The sequence below is a fragment of the Hypanus sabinus genome, chromosome 19 (genome assembly GCF_030144855.1).
Source record: "Hypanus sabinus isolate sHypSab1 chromosome 19, sHypSab1.hap1, whole genome shotgun sequence".
NCBI lineage: Eukaryota > Metazoa > Chordata > Chondrichthyes > Myliobatiformes > Dasyatidae > Hypanus > Hypanus sabinus.
The window spans coordinates 2,734,430-2,761,423 of NC_082724.1; the positions used below are offsets into that span (position 1 = coordinate 2,734,430).

Below are 26,994 nucleotides of genomic sequence, written 5' to 3' on the forward strand. Positions count from 1 at the left end.
GAAAAAAAATCCAAATAGAAAACACAAAATAATTGATTGTGTAAGTATTCACCCCCTTTAATATGACACATAAAAACATCACTGGTGGAAATACACCTGTATCTGGAAGGTCCAACTGCTGGTGAGTCAGTATCCTGGCAAAAACTACATCATGAAGACAAAAGAACGCTCCAAGCAACTCTGTGAAAAGGTTATTGAAAAGCACAAGTCAGGAGATGGATACAAGAACGTTTCCAAGTCACTGAATATCTTGGGGTACAGTTAAGTCAATCATCAAGAAATGGAAAGAATATGGCACAGTTTTAAATCTGCCATCCTCAAACACTGAGTGACTGTGGAAGAAGGGGACTAGTGAGGGAGGCCAGCAAATGACTTATGACATCTCTGGAGGAGTTACAAGCTTCAGTGGCTGAGATGGGAGAGACTGTGCATACAACAACTGTTGCCTGGGTGCTTCACCAGTCACAGCTTTATGGGAGAGAGGCAAAGAGAAAGCCACTGTTGAACAGCACTCACATGAAATCTCAGCTAGACTTTGCAAGAAGGCATGTGGGAGACTCTGAAGACAACTGGAAAAAGATTCTGAGGTCTGATGAAACCAAAATTGAGCTTTTCAGCCATCAGACTAAACGCATAAGCCAAACACCACACATCATCAAAAACACACCGTCCCTACCGTGAAGCGTGGTGGTGGCTGCATCACACTGTGGGGATGCTTCACTGCAGCAGGCCCCGGAAGGCTTGTGAAGGCAGAGGGTAAAATGAATGCAACAAAATACAGGGAAATCCAGAAGGAAAACCTGATGCAGTCTGCAAGAGAACTGCCACCTGGGAGAAGATTTGTTTCCAGACAATGACCCCAAGCATAAAGCCAAAGCTACAGGGGAAAGGCTTAAAAACAATAAAGTTAATATCCTGGAGTGGCCAAGTCAGAGTCCAGACCTCTGACAGAGCTTGAGCAGCTTTGGGGACATTCACTCGGGGTGGGGGGGGGGAAGAGGTAAGTAATTATGGAATCAATTATTTTGTGTTTAATAATTGTAATAAATTTAGACTCACTTGTAGAGATTTGTTTTCACTTTGCCACGAAAGAGTCTTTTCTGTTGACCAGTGTCAAAAAAGCCAAATTAAATCCACGGTGATTCAGTGTTGTAAAACAATAAAATATAAGGACTTCCAGGGGATGGGGCGAATGCTTTTTATAGGCGCTGTATGCACGTCTGTAGTTCAGTGATAATAAACTTCACTTGACTTCTCCCTGATGCTTGCAATGAGAAGAGGCCTTGTCCTGGATGACGAGGGTCCTTTGTGACGGTCGTCACCTTTCTGATGCACCTCCTCAACAACAATCTCACACTCAAGACCAAAGAATTGAATTTGGACTTCAGGAAGAGGAAATTGAGGGAACACACACCAGTCCCTTTTCAGGGATCAGCAATGGAAAGGGTGAGCAGTTTCAAATTCGTAGGCATCAAAATCTCTGAAGATCTATCTGGGCCCAACACATTAATGCTCCATCATGGGCAGGAGCCTCCCGACATTGAGGACATCCTCAAAAAGCAAGGCCTCAAGAAGGTGACATCCATCATGAAGGACTCTGACCATCAAGGGCATGCCCCCTTCTCTTTACTGCCATCGGGGAGGAGGTACAGGAGCCTGAAGACACACACACAACAATTCAGGTACAGCTTCTTCCCCTCCACTTTCAGACTTCTGAACAGTCCTGGAACACTACCTCACTATTCATTTTGTAATTTATTGTGATTTTAGATCTTTGCACCTGTTGCTGCTGCAAAACAATACATTTCACAGTGTACAGTACGGAGCAAAGGTGTTTTTATTATTATTCTGTTCTTTATTAAGTGCGTTTTTGTGCTGTATCGAATTCGGAGTCACAATTACTTCATTGTCTTTTACCCGTGTGTACTGGAAACAACATTAAACAATCTTGAATCTTGAAGGATGAAAGATGAAATATTTAAGAGGAATCTGAGGAGGAGTTATTCACTCAGAGGGTGGTGAGAGTGTGGAACGAGTTGCCAGTGGAAGTGGTGAATGCAGGTTTGATTTCTACACTGAAGAGAAATTTGGACAGGTACATGGATGGGAGGGTATGGAGGACAATGGTCTGGGTGCAGGTCGATGGGGCGAGGCAGAGTTACAGTTCAGCACGGACTAGACGGGCTGAAGGGCTCTATGACTGCAAATACACCCAGCAATGAGGGGGTGTGGAGTGTCCGGTCCCGCCGGTCAGACACAGCACAGCCAGCCCCCGCACACTACGCACTCACCCCATGATATGCTGCACGTAGGAAGGGAACTTGAACTCCATCTTCCCGCTTTCAGCTTTCTCCACATCCGCACCTGTGAAGCATTGTACAGAGAACGTGTTCAGACACGTGGTTAGCAAGAGGCGTCCTCAGAGCCGGGCCGGAGGCCAGAGGTCAGGTTGACCAGGAGTATCAATTCTCCAGAACTACAGAGAATAGTGAATCAGCCCAACACAGCGTGGCACCTCCCTCCCCCACCGTCGGGCAGTGAATCAGCCCAACACAGCGCGACACCTCCCTCCCCCACCGTCGGGCAGTGAATCAACCCAACACAGTGGCACCTCCCTCCCCCACTGTCGGGCAGTGAATCAGCCCAACACAGCGCGACACCTCCCTCCCCCACTGTCGGGCAGTGAATCAGCCCAACACAGCGCGACACCTCCCTCCCCCACCGTCGAGCAGTGAATCAGCCCAACACAGCGCGACACCTCCCTCCCCCACCGTCGGGCAGTGAATCAACCCAACACAGCGCGACACCTCCCTCCCCCACCGTCAGGCAGTGAATCAGCCCAACACAGCGCGACACCTCCCTCCCCCACCGTCAGGCAGTGAATCAACCCAACACAGTGGCACCTCCCTCCCCCACCGTCAGGCAGTGAATCAGCCCAACACAGCGCGACACCTCCCTCCCCCACCGTCGGGCAGTGAATCAACCCAACACAGTGGCACCTCCCTCCCCCACCGTCAGGCAGTGAATCAGCCCAACACAGCGCGACACCTCCCTCCCCCACCGTCAGGCAGTGAATCAGCCCAATACAACGCGACACCTCCCTCCCCCACTGTCGGGCAGTGAATCAACCCAACACAGCACGACACCTCCCTCCCCCACCGTCAGGCAGTGAATCAGCCCAACACAGCGCGACACCTCCCTCCCCCACCGTCAGGCAGTGAATCAACCCAACACAGCGCGACACCTCCCTCCCCCACCGTCGAGCAGTGAATCAGCCCAACACAGCGCGACACCTCCCTCCCCCACCGTCGGGCAGTGAATCAGCCCAACACAGCGCGACACCTCCCTCCCCCACTGTCGGGCAGTGAATCAGCCCAACACAGCGCGACACCTCCCTCCCCCACCGTCAGGCAGTGAATCAGCCCAACACAGTGGCACCTCCCTCCCCCACCGTCGGGCAGTGAATCAACCCAACACAGCGCGACACCTCCCTCCCCCACCGTCGGGCAGTGAATCAGCCCAACACAGCGCGACACCTCCCTCCCCCACCGTCAGGCAGTGAATCAGCCCAACACAGCGCGACACCTCCCTCCCCCACCGTCGGGCAGTGAATCAGCCCAACACAGCGCGACACCTCCCTCCCCCACCGTCGAGCAGTGAATCAGCCCAACACAGCGCGACACCTCCCTCCCCCACCGTCAGGCAGTGAATCAGCCCAACACAGCGCGACACCTCCCTCCCCCACCGTCAGGCAGTGAATCAGCCCAATACAGCGCGACACCTCCCTCCCCCACCGTCGGGCAGTGAATCAGCCCAACACAGCGCGACACCTCCCTCCCCCACCGTCGGGCAGTGAGTCAGCCCAACACAGCGCGACACCTCCCTCCCCCACCGTCGGGCAGTGAGTCAGCCCAATACAGCGCGACACCTCCCTCCCCCACCGTCAGGCAGTGAGTCAGCCCAATACAACGTGACACCTGTCGGTCATATCTATGGGAAACGCTGTCTCAAGAAGGCAACATCCATCACCTAAGACTCCCCACCATCCAGGCCACACCATCTTCTCACAGCCACCATCGGGCAGGAGGTACAGGAGCCTGAAGACCCACACCACCAGGTTCAGGAACAACTACTTCCCTTCAACCATCCGGTTGTTGAACCAACTAACACAACCATAATCACTGCAGTTTAGCGACACTGTGACCACTTTGATCATGTTACACTGAAGGGACCTTTTTGTTCCTTTCTTGTAAAAATTGTGTCTGATTGACTGATGTTTTTCCGGTGAATGCTGTCGATGTGACCAACGTGCCTGTGATGCTGCTTCAAGCACGTTTTTCACTGTACCTGTGCACACATGAACTCAACGTCAACTGTTTATTCCTCTCCATAGATGCTGCCTGACCTGCCAAGTTCCTCCGACGTTTTGTGTGTGTTGCTGCTGTCACAGCCAATTAACTGGACGCCGAAAACTCACTCAATCCTCAAGCACACTTTATTTACGTGTGCACAGGGAACAGCTGGGGCCATAACCAAACTGTTCTGATTCCTGAACAGAGAAATGCCATTTCCATACCGAATTGACAAAACGGTTACAAATAATGACCAGTTGGTTATCTATGAATGTTTGAACTCCTTACTTGCAAGGTTCACAATACAGGTGTGAGAAGTCAAGAGAAACTACGAGTTAAAAACCAACGATACATTGAAGTTAGTAAAGTGATTGTCCTCAGACGGTTTGTGTTTCCTGTGCCTTCTGTTACATCACTTGGAGATACATCTCTACCAAAGGAGGTGTAAGGAGATCCTTCCCTCCGCTGGCCTGCAGGTCACCCTTGGGCGAGGTGTAGCCCTTGCTTAGTCCCTGTTCAGGGTCACGTGTAGTCATGGGAGCAGGTGGTGGATGGTCGTATGAGCAGCCGGTGCAGATCACTAGTCCCAGTTATGTGACCACTGACAATCTCTGAAGAGTATTGACAATGGCTGGGGTCACCCATCTTGTAAAGACACTGCCCAGAAGGCAGCAATGGCAAAGCACTTCTGTAGAAAGATTTACCAAGAACAGTCATGGTGATGGCCTACATCATTTGACGTGGCACATAATGATGATGACGATCCCTGAGCGCGAAGGGAATCTATCCTCTTCAAAGACCATTCTTAACAGATGTTTCTTGCCTGGGTGGACTGCAGACAGTCTGTAAATTATCCTAACCCACACTGTTATCACCCTCCCTCTTTACATCTCCCCACGTGCCCCACCTCTCACTTTCTAGATTGAAGTCCATTTGGCAATTCCCTGCCCAGGGGAATATCCCAGTGAGACCCTCCTGGTGTCCGCCACTCCACACTTACGGACAATTCCTTGTGTTTCCTGCATGCATCCTTATCGGAACAGATTCGTGGAAGGAAGGAGAAGGGGTTGGGTAAGAACCTCTGCTGGAAACAGAAGGCCGCCGTGGTTCTGACACGTTTCAAATACATGAGAGGGAGGAGGGCCCAGGCCAGAGACCAATAAGGAATGGCAGGGAGCAGACACCCTCTCATTGTGTGAGTGTTCACCCCTGACCACCGGAGAGGGAGGCAGAAGGTTCATTTCCATAGCCCCTCACAGATCCTCAGCAACACCCGAGGCAGTGAGATCCTGAGAAGAACGTTCAGTCCCACCCCTCCCATTGAAACTCCCTCAGTCCCACCCCTCCCATTGAAACTCCCTCAGTCCCACCCCTCCCATTGAAACTCTCCTCAGTCCCACCCCTCCCAGGGAAACTCCCTCAGTCCCACCCCTCCCAGGGAAACTCCCTCAGTCCCACCCCTCCCATTGAAACTCCCTCAGTCCCACCCCTCCCATTGAAACTCTCCTCAGTCCCACCCCTCCCAGGGAAACTCCCTCAGTCCCACCCCTCCCAAGGAAACTCCCTCAGTCCCACCCCTCCCATTGAAACTCCCTCAGTCCCACCCCTCCCATTGAAACTCTCCTCAGTCCCACCCCTCCCAGGGAAACTCCCTCAGTCCCACCCCTCCCATTGAAACTCCCTCAGTCCCACCCCTCCCATTGAAACTCTCCTCAGTCCCACCCCTCCCAGGGAAACTCCCTCAGTCCCACCCCTCCCATGGTGTGACTCTCCCTCAGTCCCACCCCTCCCACGGTGTGACTCTCCCTCAGTCCCACCCCTCCCACGGTGTGACTCTCCCTCAGTCCCACCCCTCCCATTGAAACTCCCTCAGTCCCACCCCTCCCATTGAAACTCTCCTCAGTCCCACCCCTCCCAGGGAAACTCCCTCAGTCCCACCCCTCCCAGGGAAACTCCCTCAGTCCCACCCCTCCCATTGAAACTCCCTCAGTCCCACCCCTCCCATTGAAACTCTCCTCAGTCCCACCCCTCCCAGGGAAACTCCCTCAGTCCCACCCCTCCCACGGTGTGACTCTCCCTCAGTCCCACCCCTCCCATGGTGTGACTCTCCCTCAGTCCCACCCCTCCCACGGTGTGACTCTCCCTCAGTCCCACCCCTCCCATGGTGTGACTCTCCCTCAGTCCCACCCCTCCCAGGGAAACTCCCTCAGTCCCACCCCTCCCACGGTGTGACTCTCCCTCAGTCCCACCCCTCCCACGGTGTCTCTCCCTCAGTCCCACCCCTCCCACGGTGTGACTCTCCCTCAGTCCCACCCCTCCCATGGTGTGACTCTCCCTCAGTCCCACCCCTCCCAGGGAAACTCCCTCAGTCCCACCCCTCCCACGGTGTGACTCTCCCTCAGTCCCACCCCTCCCACGGTGTGACTCTCCCTCAGTCCCACCCCTCCCAGGGAAACTCCCTCAGTCCCACCCCTCCCATGGTGTGACTCTCCCTCAGTCCCACCCCTCCCACGGAGTGACTTTCCCTCAGTCCCACCCCTCCCACGGTGTGACTCTCCCTCAGTCCCACCCCTCCCATTGAAACTCTCCTCAGTCCCACCCCTCCCATGGTGTGACTCTCCCTCACCCACCCCTCCCATTGAAACTCTCCTCAGTCCCACCCCTCCCACGGTGTGACTCTCCCTCAGTCCCACCCCTCCCACGGTGTGACTCTCCCTCAGTCCCACCCCTCCCACGGTGTGACTCTCCCTCAGTCCCACCCCTCCCACGGTGTGACTCTCCCTCAGTCCCACCCCTCCCACGGTGTGACTCTCCCTCAGTCCCACCCCTCCCACGGTGTGACTCTCCCTCAGTCCCACCCCTCCCACGGTGTGACTCTCCCTCAGTCCCACCCCTCCCACGGTGTGACTCTCCCTCAGTCCCACCCCTCCCACGGTGTGACTCTCCCTCAGTCCCACCCCTCCCACGGTGTGACTCTCCCTCAGTCCCACCCCTCCCACGGTGTGACTCTCCCTCAGTCCCACCCCTCCCACGGTGTGACTCTCCCTCAGTCCCACCCCTCCCAGGGAAACTCCCTCAGTCCCACCTCTCCCACGGTGTGACTCTCCCTCAGTACCACCCATGGGTGCCAGGTAGGTATAAGGTGTCTCCGAGTGTTCTCACCTGCTCTCTTGGCTTCAAGCAGGAACGCATTCCCATAATCCCAGAAAAACATTCCCTTCTCTGACAGCCGGCTGATAGCTGTCACCTGTCGTCTCAGACTGTGGGAGGGAGGGAGCTTCAGAAATAAACTATGCATGTCTGTCCCACCACACACCCTCACCCCTCCCTCACCACACACCCCTCCCTCTCCCCACCACACACCCTCACCCCTCCCTCTCCCCACCACACACCCTCACCCCTCCCTCACCACACCCCTCCCTCTCCCCACCACACACCCTCACCCCTCCCTCTCCACACCACACACCCCTCCCTCTCCCCACCACACACCCCTCCCTCTCCCCACCACACACCCTCACCCCTCCCTCACCACACAACCTCACCCTTCCCTCTCCCCACCACAAACCCTCACCCTTCCCTCTCCCCACCACAAACCCTCACCCTTCCCTCTCCCCACCACAAACCCTCACCCCTCCCTCACCACACAACCTGACCCCTCCCTCTCCCCACCACACACCCTCACCCCTCCCTCACAACACACCCCTCCCTCTCCCCACCACACACCCTCACCCCTCCCTCTCCCCACCACACACCCTCACCCCTCCCTCTCCCCACCACACACCCCTCCCTCTCCCCACCACACACCCTCACCCCTCCCTCACCACACAACCTGACCCCTCCCTCACCACACAACCTGACCCCTCCCTCTCCCCACCACACACCCTCACCCCTCCCTCTCCCCACCACACACCCTCAGCCCTCCCTCACCACACAACCTGACCCCTCCCTCTCCCCACCACACACCCTCACCCTTCCCTCACCCCTCCCTCACCACACAACCTCATCCCTCCCTCTCCCCACCACACACCCTCACCCCTCCCTCTACCCACCACACACCCTCACCCCCCTCTCCCCACCACACACCCTCACCCTTCCCTCTCCCCACCACAAACCCTCACCCCTCCCTCTCCCCACCACACACCCTCACCCCTCCCTCACCACACAACCTCACCCCTCCCTCTACCCACCACACACCCTCACCCCTCCCTCACCACACAACCTGACCCCTCCCTCTCCCCACCACACACCCTCACCCTTCCCTCTCCCCACCACAAACCCTCACCCCTCCCTCACCACACAACCTCATCCCTCCCTCTCCCCACCACACACCCTCACCCCTCCCTCTCCCCACCACACACCCTCACCCCTCCCTCTCCCCACCACAAACCCTCACCCCTCCCACACCACACAACCTCATCCCTCCTTCTCCCCACCACACACCCTCACCCTTCCCTCTCCCCACCACAAACCCTCACCCCTCCCACACCACACAACCTCATCCCTCCCTCTCCGCACCACACACCCTCACCCTTCCCTCTCCCCACCACAAACCCTCACCCCTCCCTCTCCTCACCACACAACCTGACCCCTCCCTCTCCCCACCACACACCCTCACCCCTCCCTCTCCCCACCACACACCCTCACCCCTCCCTCTCCACACAACCTCACCCCTCCCTCTCCACACAACCTCACCCCTCCCTCTCCCCACCACACACCCTCACCCCTCCCTCTCCACACAACCACACCCCTCCCTCTCCCCACACCCTCACCCCTCCCTCTCCCCACCACACACCCACAACCCTCCCTCACCCACCACACACCCTCACCCCTCCCTCACCCCCACACACTGAATCCCTCCCCACAGCCACTCCCCCACACACTGAATCCACACAACCTCACCCCTCCCTCTCCCCACCACACCCTCACCCCTCCCTCACCACACAACCTCACCCCTCCCTCTCCACACAACCTCACCCCTCCCTCTCCCCACCACACCCTCACCCCTCCCTCTCCCCACCACACACCCTCACCCCTCCCTCTCCCCACCACACACCCTCACCCCTCCCTCTTCCCACCACACAACCTCACCCCTCCCTCTCCACACAACCTCACCCCTCCCTCTCCCCACCACACCCTCACCCCTCCCTCTCCCCACCACACACCCTCACCCCTCCCTCTCCCCACCACACACCCTCACCCCTCCCTCTTCCCACCACACAACCTCACCCCTCCCTCTCCCCACCACACACCCTCACCCCTCCCTCTCCACACAACCACACCCCTCCCTCGCCACACACCCTCACCCCTCCCTCTCCCCACCACACACCCACAACCCTCCCTCACCCACCACACACCCTCACCCCTCCCTCACCCCCACACACTGAATCCCTCCCCACAGCCCACAGACACTCCCCCCACACACTGAAACCCCCCACACACTGAATCCCCTCCCACAGCCCACAGACACTCCCCCCACACACTGAAACCCCCCATACACTGAATCCCCCTCACAGTGCACAGACACTCCCCCACACACTGAATCCCCCCACAGACACTCCCCCCACACACTGAATCCCCTCCCACAGCCCACACACTCCCCCCCACACACTGAAACCCCCCACACACTGAATCCCCTCCCACATCCACTCCCCAACACACTGAATCCCCTCCCACAGACACTCCCCAACACACTGAATCCCCCACAGACCACAGACTCTCCCCCCACACACTGAATCCCCTCCCACAGCCCACAGACACTCCCCCACACACTGAATCCCCTCCCACAGCCCACAGACACTCCCCAACAGACTGAATCCTCCCCACAGACACTCCCCGCACACACTGAATCCCCTCCCAAGCCCACAGACACTCCCCCCACACACTGAATCCCCTCCCACAGCCCACAGACACTCCCCCACACACTGAATCCCCTCCCAAGCCCACAGACACTCCCCCCACACACTGAATCCCCTCCCAAGCCCACAGACACTCCCCCCACACACTGAATCCCCTCCCAAGCCCACAGACACTCCCCCCACACACTGAATCCCCTCCCACAGCCCATAGACACTCCCCCACACACTGAATCCCCTCCCAAGCCCACAGACACTCCCCCCACACACTGAATCCCCCCCCCCCACAGCCCATAGTACTTGTTTCATCATGTCCCCTGGCCGTCCCTTCCCAGTTGGGTGGTGTGAATACCCCAGCCCATGACTCTGCACTGGGATGGGGAGGACAGGACAGTCTCTCCACTGTTGGTACTTTTGAACTGACCTCTCTTGCACCAGGGTCCGGAACTGCTTTGGGTCGGTGTGCATCAGCTGGTTGGCTGCCTGGAATGTCAGCTGCACAGGGTAGTAACCCCCACTGAACGGGTTGTGGCAGGACGTCTGATCCGACCCCAAATCCACCAGCAACTCTCCCGTCAGCTCGTATTCCTGAACCAGCTTCTCCCTACGGGTGACAGCAGATTGTTATCGAAACCTCTCCCCACCTGCGTCCCAGGAGCACCCTCAGCCTCAGCTTCCCCTCCACTGAGGGCAAACAGGCCGCATGCGCCACTGAGGAGCCTCAGCACCTGGGATGTGCCCTCTCCCCATTGTAAGGAGACCCACTCTCCTGCCCTCCACCTCCAGATTCCTAAGCATGGACACCACCCCACTATTCCTTTCTTGCACTAGTTTATTTGTTCTCTAATTTTAGCAATTTTACGTCTTTACATTCCACTGTTACCGCAAGGGGACAAACTGCATGTCCTGTTGGAAAGTGATTCTGATTCTAAAGGTCTGCGGATCACTGTGGGAGAGGAGAGTGTAGCGTCAGGTCCTTGCCGGAGGCTTTGGGCAGAGGACGAGGCTGCTGGCTTACAAGTAGATGCAGTTCGCAGTTGGACTGTGAAGGACAGGGCAAAATTGGAGTCAGTGGGATGAGGTGAGGAGTAACATGGGGGCAAAATGGCAAAAGGTGATCGTAATGTGAAAGACTTCACTTGCAACTTCAAAGTAAAATTCATTATCAGAGGTCATACATGTCACCACCTACAACCCTGAGATTCCTTATCCTGCAGGCATACTGAGTAAATCTATGGAACAGTAACTGTAACCATGACCAATGGACGACAAACTGTGCAAATGCAAATATAAATAAATAGCAATAAACAACGAGCATTAAATAACAAAAAAAAAGTCCGTAATTGAGAGTAGCTATCCCTTTTTGTCCAAGAGCCTGATGGCTGAGGGGTAGTAACTGTTCCTGAACCTAGTGGTGCGAGTCCTGAGGCTCCTGTACCATCTACCTGATGACAGCAGTGAGGAGAGAGCGTGGTCTGGGTGGTGAGGGTCTCTGATGCTGGATGCTGATGACAGCAGTGAGGAGAGAGCGTGGTCTGGGTGGTGAGGGTCTCTGATGCTGGATGCTGATGACAGCAGTGAGGAGAGAGCGTGGTCTGGGTGGTGAGGGTCTCTGATGCTGGATGCTGATGACAGCAGTGAGGAGAGTGTGGACTGGGTGGTGAGGGTCTCTGATGCTGGATGCTGATGACAGCAGTGAGGAGAGAGCGTGGTCTGGGTGGTGAGGGTCTCTGATGCTGGATGCTGATGACAGCAGTGAGGAGAGCGTGGTCTGGGTGGTGAGGGTCTCTGATGCTGGTTGCTGATGACAGCAGTGAGGAGAGAGCGTGGACTGGGTGGTGAGGGTCTCTGATGCTGGATGCTGATGACAGCAGTGAGGAGAGAGCGTGGTCTGGGTGGTGAGGGTCTCTGATGCTGGATGCTGATGACAGCAGTGAGGAGAGAGCGTGGTCTGGGTGGTGAGGGTCTCTGATGCTGGATGCTGATGACAGCAGTGAGGAGAGAGCGTGGTCTGGGTGGTGGGGGTCTCTGATGCTGGATGCTGATGACAGCAGTGAGGAGAGAGCGTGGTCTGGGTGGTGGGGGTCTCTGATGGTGGTTGCTGATGGCAGCAGTGAGGAGAGAGCGTGGTCTGGGTGGTGGGGGTCTCTGATGGTGGTTGCTGATGACAGCAGTGAGGAGAGCGTGGTCTGGGTGGTGAGGGTCTCTGATGCTGGATGCTGATGGCAGCAGTGAGGAGAGAGCGTGGTCTGGGTGGTGAGGGTCTCTGATGGTGGTTGCTGATGACAGCAGTGAGGAGAGCGTGGTCTGGGTGGTGAGGGTCTCTGATGCTGGATGCTGATGGCAGCAGTGAGGAGAGAGCGTGGTCTGGGTGGTGAGGGTCTCTGATGCTGGATGCTGATGACAGTGGTGAGGAGAGAGCGTGGTCTGGGTGGTGGGGGTCTCTGATGCTGGATGCTGCTTTCCTATGGCAACATTTCATGTAGATGTGTCCAATGAGTGGGAGGACTTTAGCCGTGCTGTACTGGGCTGAATCCACGACCTTCTGTAGGATTTTCCACTCAGAGGCTTTGGTGTTCCCACACCGGGCCCTAACGCAGCCGGTCAGCACACTCCCCACCACACATCGGTAGAAGTTTGCTGAGGTTTCTGGTGACGTGCCGAACCTCCGCAGATTCCTGAGGAAGTGGAGATGCTGTTGTGCTTGCTTTGCAAATACATTTGTATGTTGGGTTCAGGACAGGGTCTCTGAGATAATGGTACCCAGGAATATAAAATTACTGACCCTCCAACGATTACTGGCCCATGGACCTCTGGTTTCCCTCTCCGGGGCTTTCCCTTTTTCAGAGGGCTAAGCAGTGCAGTGTTTCAGTGCAGTAATGGGAATTACAGAGGCATGAGAAAGTAGCTGGACAAAGTTCACTGAAAGGGAATACCAGCAAAGATGATGACAGAACGAATACTGTACAGCCCGAAGATGAAGAAGTTAGGCAACCATGGCTGACAAAAGAAGTGAAAGGCAACATAAAAGGAAAAGAGAGGGCAGATAATAGGGCAAGAATAAGTAGAGGGCAGTTAGAGGATTCGGAAGCTTTAAGAAACCAACAGGAGGCAACTAAAAAGCCATAAGGAGAGAAAAGATGAACTATTGAAGATAAGCTAGTCAATAGCATTAAAGAGGATACTGTTATGATCCCAGCCCCCTCCTTTGTGAGAATCGCAAGAGCACCCGTTGAGGGGGGGGGGGGGGTCAGTAGACCCAGGAAGTGAGAGAGAGAGAGAGAGAGAGAAACGTGCCAAATTGCACGTCCCACCCGGGATACAGAATAAGACGACAGTGACTATTTGTCTCATGGATACCACGTGAAAAGCCCTCGGGCAAGGTGGGCTGGTTGAGAGAGAGATTGCATCGTCCCAACCTGATTGACACCTGCGACCCCGTGAGGAAGTATAAAGGAGAGTCTCAGGGGGACAGCCCCTCAGACGCACCAAGAAGACACGAGAGAGTGATCCCGCAGCAGCGGGAAGCCATTCTGAAGGAAGCCACGTGCGTTAGATTCCGGAATTGGAATTTGTGGCTGGAATCACAGAGAACCGCTTTTAACTAACATCGGGGAGAGGAAACCAACGCTCCCCCGATTTCACGGAAGATTCATCAAGACTCGGCAAGTTCTTTCTCTTCTCCCCCAACCTCTCTCTCTCGGTCGCCCCACGTGAAACCCAGCGATTTTCAAAGGGCTGAGGCCTGCAGACTTTCTGAGTGACTTTTATATTTCCAACGGACAATCTATTAACCCCTAGACAACAGCAGAGCTCACTTCTTAATGATGATTATTACTATACCCGCGCTTTAGATTGAGTGTTGACGATGTGCACTATCTGAATGTATGTATTAACCCTACTTTTGTGTCCCTTTATAAATAAAACGTTTGAAAATAGTGACATCAGACTTCAACGGACCTCTCTATCTCTGCTGGTAAGTTCCCCAGTTACGGGATTCATAACAATACCTAAAGGTTTTTCAGATACATAAAGTGTAAAAGAGAGGTGGGGGTGGATATCGGATCACTGGAAAATGCTGTTGGTGATGCAGTAATGGGGACAAAGGATTAGTCCCAGTACTGGCAATTTCAATAACAGAATTGATAGCTTTGTGGCCAGGATTGTGGACAATTTGAAGGTAGGTGGAGGGGCAGGTAGTATTGAGGAAGCAGGGAGTCTGCAGAGGGACTTGGACAGGTTGAGCGGACGGGCAATGAAGTGACAGATGGAATACAGTGTAGGGAAGTGTGTGGTCATGGTGGAAGGAATAAGGGTGCAGGGAGAAAATTCAAAAATCAGAGGTGCAGAGGGACTTGAGGCTCCCTGTGCAGGATTATCTAAAGGTGAACTTGCAGGTAGAGTTGGTGGTGACAAAGACAAATGCAATGTTAGCTTTCTTTTAGAGGTCTAGAGTATAAGAGCAAAGATAAGAACGGATGTGGAGAGGATATTTTCTATGGTGGTTGAGTCTAGGACCAGCGGGCACTGTCTCAGAACTGAGGGATTTCCATTTAGAACAGAGATGAGGAGGAATTTCTTTAGCCACGGGGTGGTGAATCTGTGGAATTTGTTGCCACAGACGGCTGTGGAGGCCAGGTCACTGGGTATATTTAAAGCAGAAGTTGATAGATTCTTGGTTAGTCAAGGCATCTAAAGAAACAGAGAGAAGGGAGGAGAGTGGGGTTTAAGGGAGATAATAATCAGCCATGATGGGATGGTTGAGCTGAGGAGCCTAATTCCGTTCCTTTGTCTTACGGTAAAACCTACCCTCTCACCGTCTTTCTTGGGAGGGAATCTGCCGTCCGTAACACCATAACACCAGGCCTGTCAACATGACCAATCCTGTACTACCTCTGCAATGGTCCATAGAGTGTCACTGAGTACTACAGCACAGAAACAGGCCCTTTGGCCCATCTAGTCCATGCTAACTATTATTCTGCCTAAGCCCATCACTGCGCACTTATGCTTATCCAAACTCCTCTCAAATGTTGCAATTGGACCCGCTTCCACCACTCATTCCACACTCTCACCACCCTCTGAGTGAAAAGTTCCTCCTCTGATACCTCTTAAATATTTCACCTTTCACCCTTAACTCATGACCCTGCTTGCATTTACCCTATCTATATAACTAACAATTTTGTATACCTCTATCAAATCTCCCTTCATTCTCCTAGGCTCCAGGCAATGAAATCCAAACGCATTCAACCTTTTCCTGTAATGCAGGCCCTCATGTCCTGCCAATATTCTTGTGAATTTTCTCTACATTCTTTCAATCTTACTGACAACCTCCCTGTGGGTCGGTGACCAAAACTGCACACAATACTCCAAATTAGGCCTCATCAAGATCTTCAAAGTTCAAAGTAAATTGATTATCAAAGTGCATGCATTCACCATATACAATCCTGAGATACATTTCTTGTGGGCATACTCAATAAATCCATAGAATTCTGATACTATCAACAATACCCAACACTGAATGAATTTAAAAAAATAAATTGAAGTGGGGCATATGGGAGAGAAAGTTGTTAAAAAGCATTAACTGTAAAATCTCCACCATATATACACCACCTACCAAAGATCCACCACGTTACCATGGTAACCAAGGCTGAGGGCCTTCTTTGTCTGTCGAGCCTCCCTGAAATTCATAAGGAGAACAAATGTTAGTCTGTCATGATTCAAGACATTCTGCTTTGAACACTTTTGCTGAGGTACTGAGATGAACAAAAGACACAGTGGGCTTAATTTCGACATACTCCCCCATATTGGGACGGCTGGTTGGATTTGGTACATTATTGTCACATGTACTGAGATACAGTGAAAAGCCGTACAAACCATCCATCCAAACAGCAGGTATTTCTAATCACAGTACAGCAGTGGTCGGGTATGTTGAGACCCCTGGAGATGCTGGTATATCCTGATAATAACTGGGCAGAGATTTCTTCAAACAAGCCTGATAGAAGCTCCCAGCTATGATGTGAAAGGTGCTGGGGTGAGCTATTTCTTCTCTGGCGATGGCAGCATTCAATGCCTGATTAATGCCGGCCTTTGGCGGAACGTGAACTACGGTAAGGATCAAGGAGAACTCACTTGGTAAGTGGAATGGTCAGCAGTTAATTGTCAGATGTTCCAGGTCAGGGAACAAGAGTGCAACAATACTGCTACGTCCAAACACCACTATCATGTAACAGAGACAACTGCACATTCATTTCATTGTCATTCAACCATACATCAATACCCATGAATACAACAGAACAAAACGTTCCTCCGGGGCCAAGATGCAGAACACACCACACCACAAGGCACATAAAGACAGCATTCAAACTACATCACATAATAGTCCAGATCCCTGAGTCCACGAAAGTAGCAGCAGTCTGCAAACACAATACACCTTGTCTTCTGCCGAGCCAACACTGGAGAGCAGCAAAACATCAGCATAAAACCTGCAGCAGCAGGGTGCTGGATATATCAATAAGACCCGATTCTATCTGGTGGAGCACACCGACTCCGACACCTTTCCCCGGACACCCCGTCTCCTCTCCCCCCGGACACACAGACTCCTCTTTCCCCGCGGACACGACGACCCCTCTCTCCCCGGACACGACGACCCCTCTCTCCCCGTGGACACACCGACCCCTCTCTCCCCGGACACCCCGACTCCTCTCCCCCCGCGGACACACCGACCCCTCTCTCCCCGGACACGACGGCCCCTCTCTCCCCGGACACGACGACCCCTCTCTCCCCGGACACACCGACTCCTCTCTCCCCGGACACACCGACTCCTCTCTCCCCGGACACGACGACCCCTCTCTCCCCGGACACGACGACCCCTCTCTCCCCGGACACACTGACTCCTCTCTCCCCGCGGACACACCGACCCCTCTCTCCCCGGACACGACGACCCCTCTCTCCCCGGACACGACGACCCCTCTCTCCCCGGACACACCGACTCCTCTTTCCCCGGACACGATGACCCCTCTCTCCCCGGACACACCGACTCCTCTCTCCCCGGACACACAGACTCCTCTTTCCCCGGACACACCGACTCCTCTTTCCCCGGACACGATGACCCCTCTCTCCCCGGACACACCGACTCCTCTTTCCCCGGACACGATGACCCCTCTCTCCCCGGACACACCGACTCCTCTCTCCCCGGACACGATGACCCCTCTCTCCCCGGACACGATGACCCCTCTCTCCCCGGACACACCGACTCCTCTTTCCCCGGACACGATGACCCCTCTCTCCCCGGACACACCGACTCCTCTTTCCCCGGACACGATGACCCCTCTCTCCCCGGACACACCGACTCCTCTCTCCCCGGACACGATGACCCCTCTCTCCCCGGACACACCGACTCCTCTCTCCCCGGACACACAGACTCCTCTTTCCCCGCGGACACGACGACCCCTCTCTCCCCGGACACACAGACTCCTCTCTCCCCCCGGACACACCGACTCCTCTCTCCCCGCAGACACACCGACTCCTCTCTCCCCCCGGACACGACGACCCCTCTCTCCCCGGACACACCGACTCCTCTCCCCGCGGACACACCGACCCCTCTCTCCCCGGACACACCGACTCCTCTCTCCCCGGACACACCAACTCCTCTCTCCCCGGACACACCGACTCCTCTCCCCCCGCGGACACACCGACCCCTCTCTCCCCGGACACACAGACTCCTCTCTCCCCCCGGACACACCGACTCCTCTCCCCCCGCGGACACACCGACCCCTCTCTCCCCGGACACACCGACTCCTCTCCCCGCGGACACACCGACCCCTCTCCCCCCGGACACACCGACTCCTCTCTCCCCGGACACACCAACTCCTCTCCCCGCGGACACACCGACTCCTCTCCCCCCGCGGACACACCGACCCCTCTCTCCCCGGACACACCGACTCCTCTCTCCCCGCGGACACACCGACTCCTCTCTCCCCCCTGACACCCCGACCCCTCTCCCCCCGCGGACACACCGACCCCTCTCTCCCCGGACACACCGACTCCTCTCTCCCCGCGGACACACCGACTCCTCTCCCCCCGCGGACACACCGACCCCTCTCTACCCGGACACCTCGACTCCTCTCCCCGGACACACCGACTCCTCTCTCCCCAGACATACAGACTCCTCTCCCCCCGGACGCACCGACTCCTCTCTCCCCGGACACCCCGACTCCTCTCTCCCCGGACACACAGACTCCTCTCCCCCCGCGGACACACCGACCCCTCTCTCCCCGGACACACCGACTCCTCTCCCCGCGGACACACCGACCCCTCTCCCCCCGGACACACCGACTCCTCTCTCCCCGGACACACCGACTCCTCTCCCCCCGGACACACCGACTCCTCTCCCCCCGCGGACACACCGACCCCTCTCTCCCTGGACACACCGACTCCTCTCTCCCCGGACACCCCGACTCCTCTCTCCCCGGACACACCGACTCCTCTCTCCCCCCGGACACACCGACTCCTCTCACCCCCCGGACACACAGACTCCTCTCTCCCCGGACACACAGACTCCTCTCTCCCCCCGGACACACCGACTCCTCTCCCCCCGCGGACACACCGACCCCTCTCCCCCCGGACACACCGACTCCTCTCTCCCCGGACACACCGACTCCTCTCTCCCCGCGGACACACCGACTCCTCTCCCCCCGCGGACACACCGACCCCTCTCTACCCGGACACCTCGACTCCTCTCCCCGGACACACAGACTCCTCTCCCCCCGGACACACCGACTCCTCTCTCCCCGGACACCTCGACTCCTCTCCCTGGACACACCGACTCCTCTCTCCCCGGACACGCAGACTCCTCTCTTTCCCCGGACACACCGACTCCTCTCCCCATGGACACCCCGACTCCTCTCTCCCCGGACACACCGACTCCTCTCTCCCCGGACACCCCGACTCCTCTCCCCGGACACCCCGACTCCTCTCTCCCCCCGGACACGCAGACTCCTCTCTTTCCCCGGACACACAGACTCCTCTCTCCCCGGACACGCAGACTCCTCTCTCTCCCCGGACACACCGACTCCTCACTCCCCGGACACCTCGACTCCTCTCCCCGGACACACCGACTCCTCTCTCCCCCCGGACACGCAGACTCCTCTCTTTCCCCGGACACACCGACTCCTCTCCCCACGGACACCCCGACTCCTCTCTCCCCGGACACACCGACTCCTCTCTCCCCGGACACACCGACTCCTCTCTTCCCCCGGACACACCAACTCCTCTCTCCCCCCGGACACACCGACTCCTCTCTCCCCCCGGACACCCCGACTCCTCTCTCCCCCCGGACACACAGACTCCTCTCTCCCCCCGGACACACAGACTCCTCTCTCCCCCCGGACACGCCGACTCCTCTCTCCCCCCGGACACGCCGACTCCTCTCTCCCCGGACACGCCGACTCCTCTCCCCACGGACACCCCGACTCCTCTCTCTCCCCGGACACACCGACTCCTCTCTCCCCGGACACCCCGACTCCTCTCCCCGGACACCCCGACTCCTCTCCCCGGACACCCCGACTCCTCTCTCCCCCCGGACATCCCGACTCCTCTCTCCCCCCGGACACACCGACTCCTCTCTCCCCCCGGACACACCGACTCCTCTCTCCCCCCCGGACACACCGACTCCTCTCTCCCCCCGGACACCCCGACTCCTCTCTCCCCGGACACCCCGACTCCTCTCTCCCCCCGGACACACCGACTCCTCTCTCCCCCCGGACACACAGACTCCTCTCTCCCCCCGGACACACTGACTCCTCTCTCCCCCCGGACACCCCGACTCCTCTCTCCCCGGACACCCCGACTCCTCTCTCCCTGGACACCCCGACTCCTCTCTCCCCCCTGACACACCGACTCTTCTCTCCCCGGACGGCTGCCAACAGGCGACACCACGGCTCGAGGCCTGGTTATCACTACGACTAACACCACGCAGCTCCTCTGCCGTTTGACAATAGACAATAGGTGCAGAATTAGACCATTCGGCTCTTCGAGCCTGCATCGCCATTCTGAGATCATGGCTGATTATCTACTATCAATACCCGGTTCCTGCCTTGTCCCCATATCCCTTGATTCCCCTATCCATAAGATATCTATCTAGCTCCTTCTTGAAAGCATCCAGAGAATTGGCCTCCACTACCTTCCGAGGCAGTGCATTCCAAATCCCCACAACTCTCTGGGAGAAGAAGTTCTTCCTTAACTCTGTCCTAAATGACCTACCCCTTATTCTCAAACTATGCCCTCTGGTACTGGACTCTCCCAGCATCTGGAACATATTTCCTGCCTCTATCTTGTCCAATCCCTTAATAATCTTATATGTTGCAATCAGATCCTCTCTCAATCTCCTTAATTCCAGCATGTACAAGCCCAATTTCTCTAACCTCTCTGCCTAAGACAGTCCGGACATCCCAGGAATTAAACTTGTGAATCTACGCTGCACTTCCTCTACAGCCAGGATGTCCTTCCTTAACCCTGGAGACCAAAACTGTACACAATACTCCAGGTGTGGTCTCACCAGGGCTCTGTACAAATGCAAGAGGATTTCCTTGCTCTTGTACTCAATTCCCTTTGTAGTAAAGGCCAACATTCCATTAGCCTTCTTCACTGCCTGCTGCACTTGCTCATTCACCTTCAGTGATCGATGAACAAGGACTCCGAGATCTCTTTGTATTTCTCCCTTAGCCAACTATACACCGTTCAGATAATAATCTGCCTTCCTGTTCTTACTCCCAAAGTGGATAACCTCACACTTAGTCACATTAAACGTCATCTGCCAAGTATCTGCCCACTCACCCAGCCTATCCAAATCACCCTGAATTCTCCTAACATCCTCATCATGTCACACTGCCACCCAGCTTAGTATCATCAGCAAACTTGCTGATGTTATTCTCAATGCCTTCATCTAAATCGTTGACGTAAGTCGTAAACAGCTGTGGTCCCAATACCGAGCCCTGTGGCACCCCACTAGTCACCACCTGCCATTCCGAGAAACACCCATTCACCGTTACCTTTTGCTTTCTATCTGCCAACCAGTTTTCTATCCATGTCAATATCTTCCCCCCAATGCCATGAGCTTTTATTTTACCCACCAATCTCCTATGTGGGACCTTATCAAATGCCTTCTGAAAATAGAGGTACACTACATCCACTGGATCTCCCTTGTCTAACTTCCTGGTTACATCCTCGAAAAACTCCAACAGATTAGTCAAGCATGATTTGCCCTTGGTAAATCCATGCTGGCTCGGCCCAATCCTATCACTGCTATCTAGATATGCCACTATTTCATCCTTAATAATGGACTCTAGCATCTTCCCCACTACTGATGTTAGGCTGACTGGTCGATAGTTCTCTGTTTTCTCCCTCCCTCCTTTCTTAAAAAGTGGGATAACATTAGCCATTCTCCAATCCTCAGGAACTGATCCTGAATCTAAGGAACATTGGAAAATGATTACCAATGCATCCGCAATTTCCAGGGCCACCTCCTTTAGTACCCTAGGATGCAGACCATCTGGACCTGGGGATTTGTCAGCCTTCAGTCCCATCAGTCTTCTCATCACTATTTCCTTCCGAATGTCAATCTGTTTCATTTCCTCTGTTACCCTATGTCCTTGGCCCATCCATACATCTGGGAGATTGCTTGTGTCTTCCTTAGTGAAGACAGATCTAAAGTACTCATTAAATTCTTCTGCCATTTCTCTGTTTCCCATAACAATTTCACCCAATTCATTCTTCAAGGGCCCAACATTGTTCTTAACTATCTTCTTTCTCTTCACATACCTAAAAAAGCTTTTGCTATCCTCCTTTATATTCCTAGCTAGCTTGCGTTCGTACCTCATTTTTTCTCCCCGTATTGCCTTTTTAGTTAAGTTCTGTTTTTCCTTAAAAATTTCCCAATCATCTGTCCTCCCACTCACCTTAACTCTGTCATACTTCCTTTTTTTTAAATGCTATGCAATCTCTGACTTCCTTTGTCAATCACTGTGGTCCCTTTCCCCCCTTTGAATCCTTCCTTCTCCGGGGAATGCACATTATTCCCAAGAATACCTGCCATTGCTGTTCCACTGTCTTTTCTGCTAGGATATCCATCCAGTTAACTTTGGCCAGCTCCTCCCTCATGGCTCCATAGTCTCCTTTGTTCAACTGCAACACTGACATCTCTGATCTGCCCTTATCATTCTCAAATTGCTGATAAAAACTTATCATGTTATGAATTTGCCAATGAACCAGTGAACCAGACTCACAGCAATCCACATTACCAATGTCCAGCAGGGTCTTGCAATCACAGGAAAGGTGACTAAGATAATCAGTTGATTGTTATACTGCACACAGCCTCTGTGTACTGACACCCACACCCCTCTGACTCGGGTGGAACACAACCTGCGCCAAGTTTGGCTCCTTCAGTTTCTCTGCCAAAGAGCAACTCGTTGATGGGGTAGACCTACAGTACTTCTAAGTTCTCAATGTCCAACAGGGTCTTGTAATCATAACAAATACATTATAAAAAGAAAATAACACCTTTGGTTGGCCCCATATAAGCCGCTGCATCTAAGCAAACCATCTTACCGGAAGACCCTCACCATTTGCCTTCTTCAAATCAGCAGTCTGGTGCATCCTGAGTATCGAGATGCCCTCGAGTCTTACCGACATATCCAGCACCCTGGTGATACAGGCTCTAAGGTGATGATTATTGGGCACATATTTCTTCAAACAAGCCTGACTGGAGTGAGCCACGTATCCATGAAACAAAGAACATAGCAATCTCTCATTTCTCTCCAACACCGCAGTCATACCCTCAGATACTCAATCTCGTTCTACAGTGACAGTACATTCACTAACAAGATGCTGAGTAATGGAACTACCATTCCTCTGAGTTTCAATTCGAGTTGGAGTCCTTCCCTCATCCCTACTGGCCATTGTGGTGAACCTTCGTCCACTTACAGGTGCCGTGTGTGCACGCTTCAGAGTTAAATCCTCAGTTCTTCAGGAGATCATGAAATCCCTAGTTTGTTAACACGGTTCAAAAGTACGCTGCTTGAAGGGAGATTACGGGCTGCAAATTGCAGCAAGAGTAATTCAAAAGAGGTTCATTTAATAGTATGGTACCTCACTACCAGATTTAAACTCATATTCTCTTATACTGGGAGGCGATTTTAATTGTTGGTTAGATCCTAATTTGGATCGATCGTCCTCTGTTACTAGATCACCTACTAAATCTGCTTTAGCTATTCACTCTTTTCTCTCTAATTATGGTATCTGATATATATGGCGTTTCCTTCATCCTATCGAGAGAGATTATTCTTTTGTTTTTCACATGTTCACCATACCTTTACTAGAATTGATTATTTTTTGCTTGTTAATTAACTTATTCCATTTGTCTATTCTTGTGATTATCAGAGTATACTGATTTCTCTTCCAGGTTGAAGAAGAGGGCGGGGAACATCATAAAGGACTCCTTCCATCCTGCGCATGGATTGTTTGAACTGCTTCCATCTGGTAGGCGCTTCAGATCCCTCCAGACTAAGACTAATAGGCACTGGAGAAGTTTTTTCCCTACTGTGGTCACTTTGCTGAACAGTTAACTGCCGGTTAACTTTCAGCTAACTATTACTTGGATTGCACTACCTGTATGTATAATCTATATTTTCATTTATATTTATCATTATTATTGTTATGAGCAGTGAGACAACATCTGCTGGAAGTAAATTCCTTGTATGTGCACAGGTACTTGGCGATTAAAGTCTGATTCTGATTATGCCCCAATTACTTTGTCTCTAAATTTTCCTGGTCTCCTTCAGAGGAGTAAACACTGGCGTTTTAACTCGACTTTATTATCGGATGATGATTTTCTAAAATTTATTAAGGATCAGATAACTTTTTATTTTAACACCAATATGTCATCTGAAATGTCATCCCAGATTGTCTGGGATGCCATGAAAGCATATTTGAGGGGTCAAATACTCTCCTATACAGCAAATCTTAATAGAAAGTCCCGTATAGATCGATTAGACCTAATTAATCAGATTAAAGAATTAGATCAATTGTGTGCTCAAACTGAGAACCCTGAATTTCAAACTAATTTAATCTTCTGTCTACTCAACCTGTTGAACGCCAACTTCTTGTAAGTAAGAGTCGTTTTTATATTCACGGTGACAAATCTGGTAAATTTCTAGTTAATCAGCTGAGGCGTTCTAAAGCTAAACAACATATCACAAAGATCCGGAAGGAGAATGGGGATTTTACATCGGATCACTTAGAAATCAATGACGTATTTAAAAATTTTTACTCTCGGCTTTATTCCTCTGAATCTCTGAATGAGAATATTTCTGTTGATCTTTTCTTAGATACTCTGAATATTCGTTCACTTTCATCTGATTTTAAAGCCAAACTTAATGAGCCTATATCATTAGAAGAAATATCTTTTGCAATTTCTGTATTGTCTTCAGGCAAATCTCCTGGACCTGATGGGTTCCCCGTAGAATTTTATAAATCATTCCCTTCACTCCTTTCTCCTCAGTTACTCTCAGTACTATCTGACTCATTTAATTACGGTAAATTGCCACCCTCTTTTAATGAGGCATCTATTATTCTTTTATTAAAAAAGGGTAAAGACCCAACAGAGTGTTCCTCGTACAGGCCGATTTCTTTGCTTAATGTTGATGTTAAAATCTTGGCTCATAGATTAGAAACTGTTATTCCCTCTATTATTTCTGATGATCAAACTGGTTTTATTAAAAACTGTCTTCCTTTTTTTAATATTTGATGTTTATTTAACATTTTATATTCACCTTCAACTGGGATTCCTGAATGTGTTATTTCCCTCGATGCGGAGAAAGCATCTGATCGTATAGAGTGGAACTACCTCTTTGCAGTTTTAGAAAAATTTGACTTTGGTCAAAGTTTTATCTCTTGGGTCAAATTGCTGTATCTGTGTCCTACTGCCTGTTTTGACTAATTTTCAGCAATCCCAGTTATTTAACCTCAAATGTGGCACCTGTCAGGGATGCCCTTTAAGTCCCTTTCTCTTTGATTTGGCTATAGAACCTTTGGCGATAGCATTTCGAATCTGTCCTGAACTGACCGGGATTTGGAGGGGGGTGTTGAGCATTAAGTTTCTCTTTATGCTGATGATCTATTACTTTTTCTTTCAAATCCGTTCACATCCTTACCTCCAATGTTTTCACTTCTTGATCAATTTAGCCAGTTTTCTGGCTATAAACTTAATTTACATAAGAGTGAACTTTTCCCAATTAATAAAGAAGCACAAGAGTTAGCATTTCGTGACCTCCCTTTTAAAGTAGTCCATAATCAATTTACTTACCTTGGGATTACAGTTACAAGGAAGTTTAAAGATCCTTTTCATGAAAATTTTGCCAATCTTTTATATACTACAAAACAGAGTCTGTCACAATGGTCACCTCTATCTATGTCTTTGGTAGGTCATATTAATGTTGTTAAAATGTATGTTCTCCCTAAATTTTTATATTTATTTCAATCTATTCCAATTTTTATTCCTAAAACCTTTTTTGATTCCTTAGACAATTATTTTGTCATATCTGTGGAAGAATGGGCGCTCTAGAATTAATAAAGTTTGTCTTCAAAAATCTAAAAATGAGGGTGACATGGCCTTACCTAACTTTCGTTTATACTACTGGGCAGCTAACATATATTGTACTACCTTTTGGTCTTTTTTTCATAACCAACCCGAGTGCCCTAATTGGGTGGCAATAGAGTTGAGTTCCACTAAAGATTTATCTATTTCTGCACTTCTTGGTTCTGCACTCCCTAGTAGTTTGTCTAGACTAATTGTTAATCCTCTTGTTAGACACACTTTGCGAATATGGGCTCAGTCTAGGAAATTTTATGGCTTTTATGGTTTTTCCCTTTCTAGTCCTATCTCACATAATCACCTGTTTTACCTACTATGTATGATTCAACATTCCATGATTGGTATAGGAAGGGCATTAGACATTTTGAAGATCTTTTTATCGATAATCATTTCGCATCTTTTCAACAGCTCTCTGCTAAGTTCAATCTGCCTAATGCCCATTTTTTTAGATATCTCCAAATCAGACACTTTATTAATCCTTTAATTCCTAACTTCCCTGAAATGCCCAAGAAAAATGTTATGGATTTATTTATTTCTATTAATCCACTGGGTAAAGGCTTAATATCATTTATTCGTGATAAATTAGCATTCTTACGGCGTGCCCCTGTGGATAAAATTAGAATGGCTTGGGAGCATGACTTAAATATCTCTTTATCTGATGAGACTTGGGACTCGATTCTCAAATCGGTTAATTCAACCTCTCTTTGTGCTCGCCATTGCCTTTTACAGTTTAAGATTGTTCATAGAGCCCATAAGTCTAAATCTAAATTATCTCAATTTTACCCTAATATTAGTCCTCGTTGTGATAAATGCAAAAGGGGCGAGGCCTCTCTTATTCACATGTATTGGTCCTGTCCTGGCTTAGAGAAATTTTGGAAAGATGTTTTTATAACCTTATCTTGTATTCTGAATCACCACTTAGAACCTAACCCTTTAATTGCTTTGTTCGGTTTTTTGGGTGAGACAGATCTACGTCTGAGTTCGACTAACTGTCGAATATTATCTTTTGCTTCTCTCCTGGCTAGACGTTTAATCCTCCTTAGATGAGAGATGTTGCCCCGTCCACGCATGCTCAATGGCTTAACGATATTATGGCCTGCTTAGACCTTGAAAAAATTCATTATTCAATTCTTAATTCGGATTT

At 52.1% G+C, this 26,994-nt stretch overlaps 1 protein-coding gene across 1 annotated transcript in view; it reads right to left on the reverse strand.

Moving 5' to 3' along the window:
- uroc1 (urocanate hydratase 1) overlaps nucleotides 1-26,994 on the reverse strand; it is an 88,269-nt gene that overhangs the window by 26,335 nt on the left and 34,940 nt on the right. The window contains exons 10-13 of the mRNA XM_059943890.1: nucleotides 15,819-15,881; nucleotides 10,629-10,808; nucleotides 7,515-7,612; nucleotides 2,292-2,364 (exon numbers count right to left, since the gene is read on the reverse strand). Coding sequence (XP_059799873.1) covers nucleotides 2,292-2,364; nucleotides 7,515-7,612; nucleotides 10,629-10,808; nucleotides 15,819-15,881 — 414 coding nt within the window. The remainder of the gene's footprint in view (nucleotides 1-2,291; nucleotides 2,365-7,514; nucleotides 7,613-10,628; nucleotides 10,809-15,818; nucleotides 15,882-26,994) is intronic.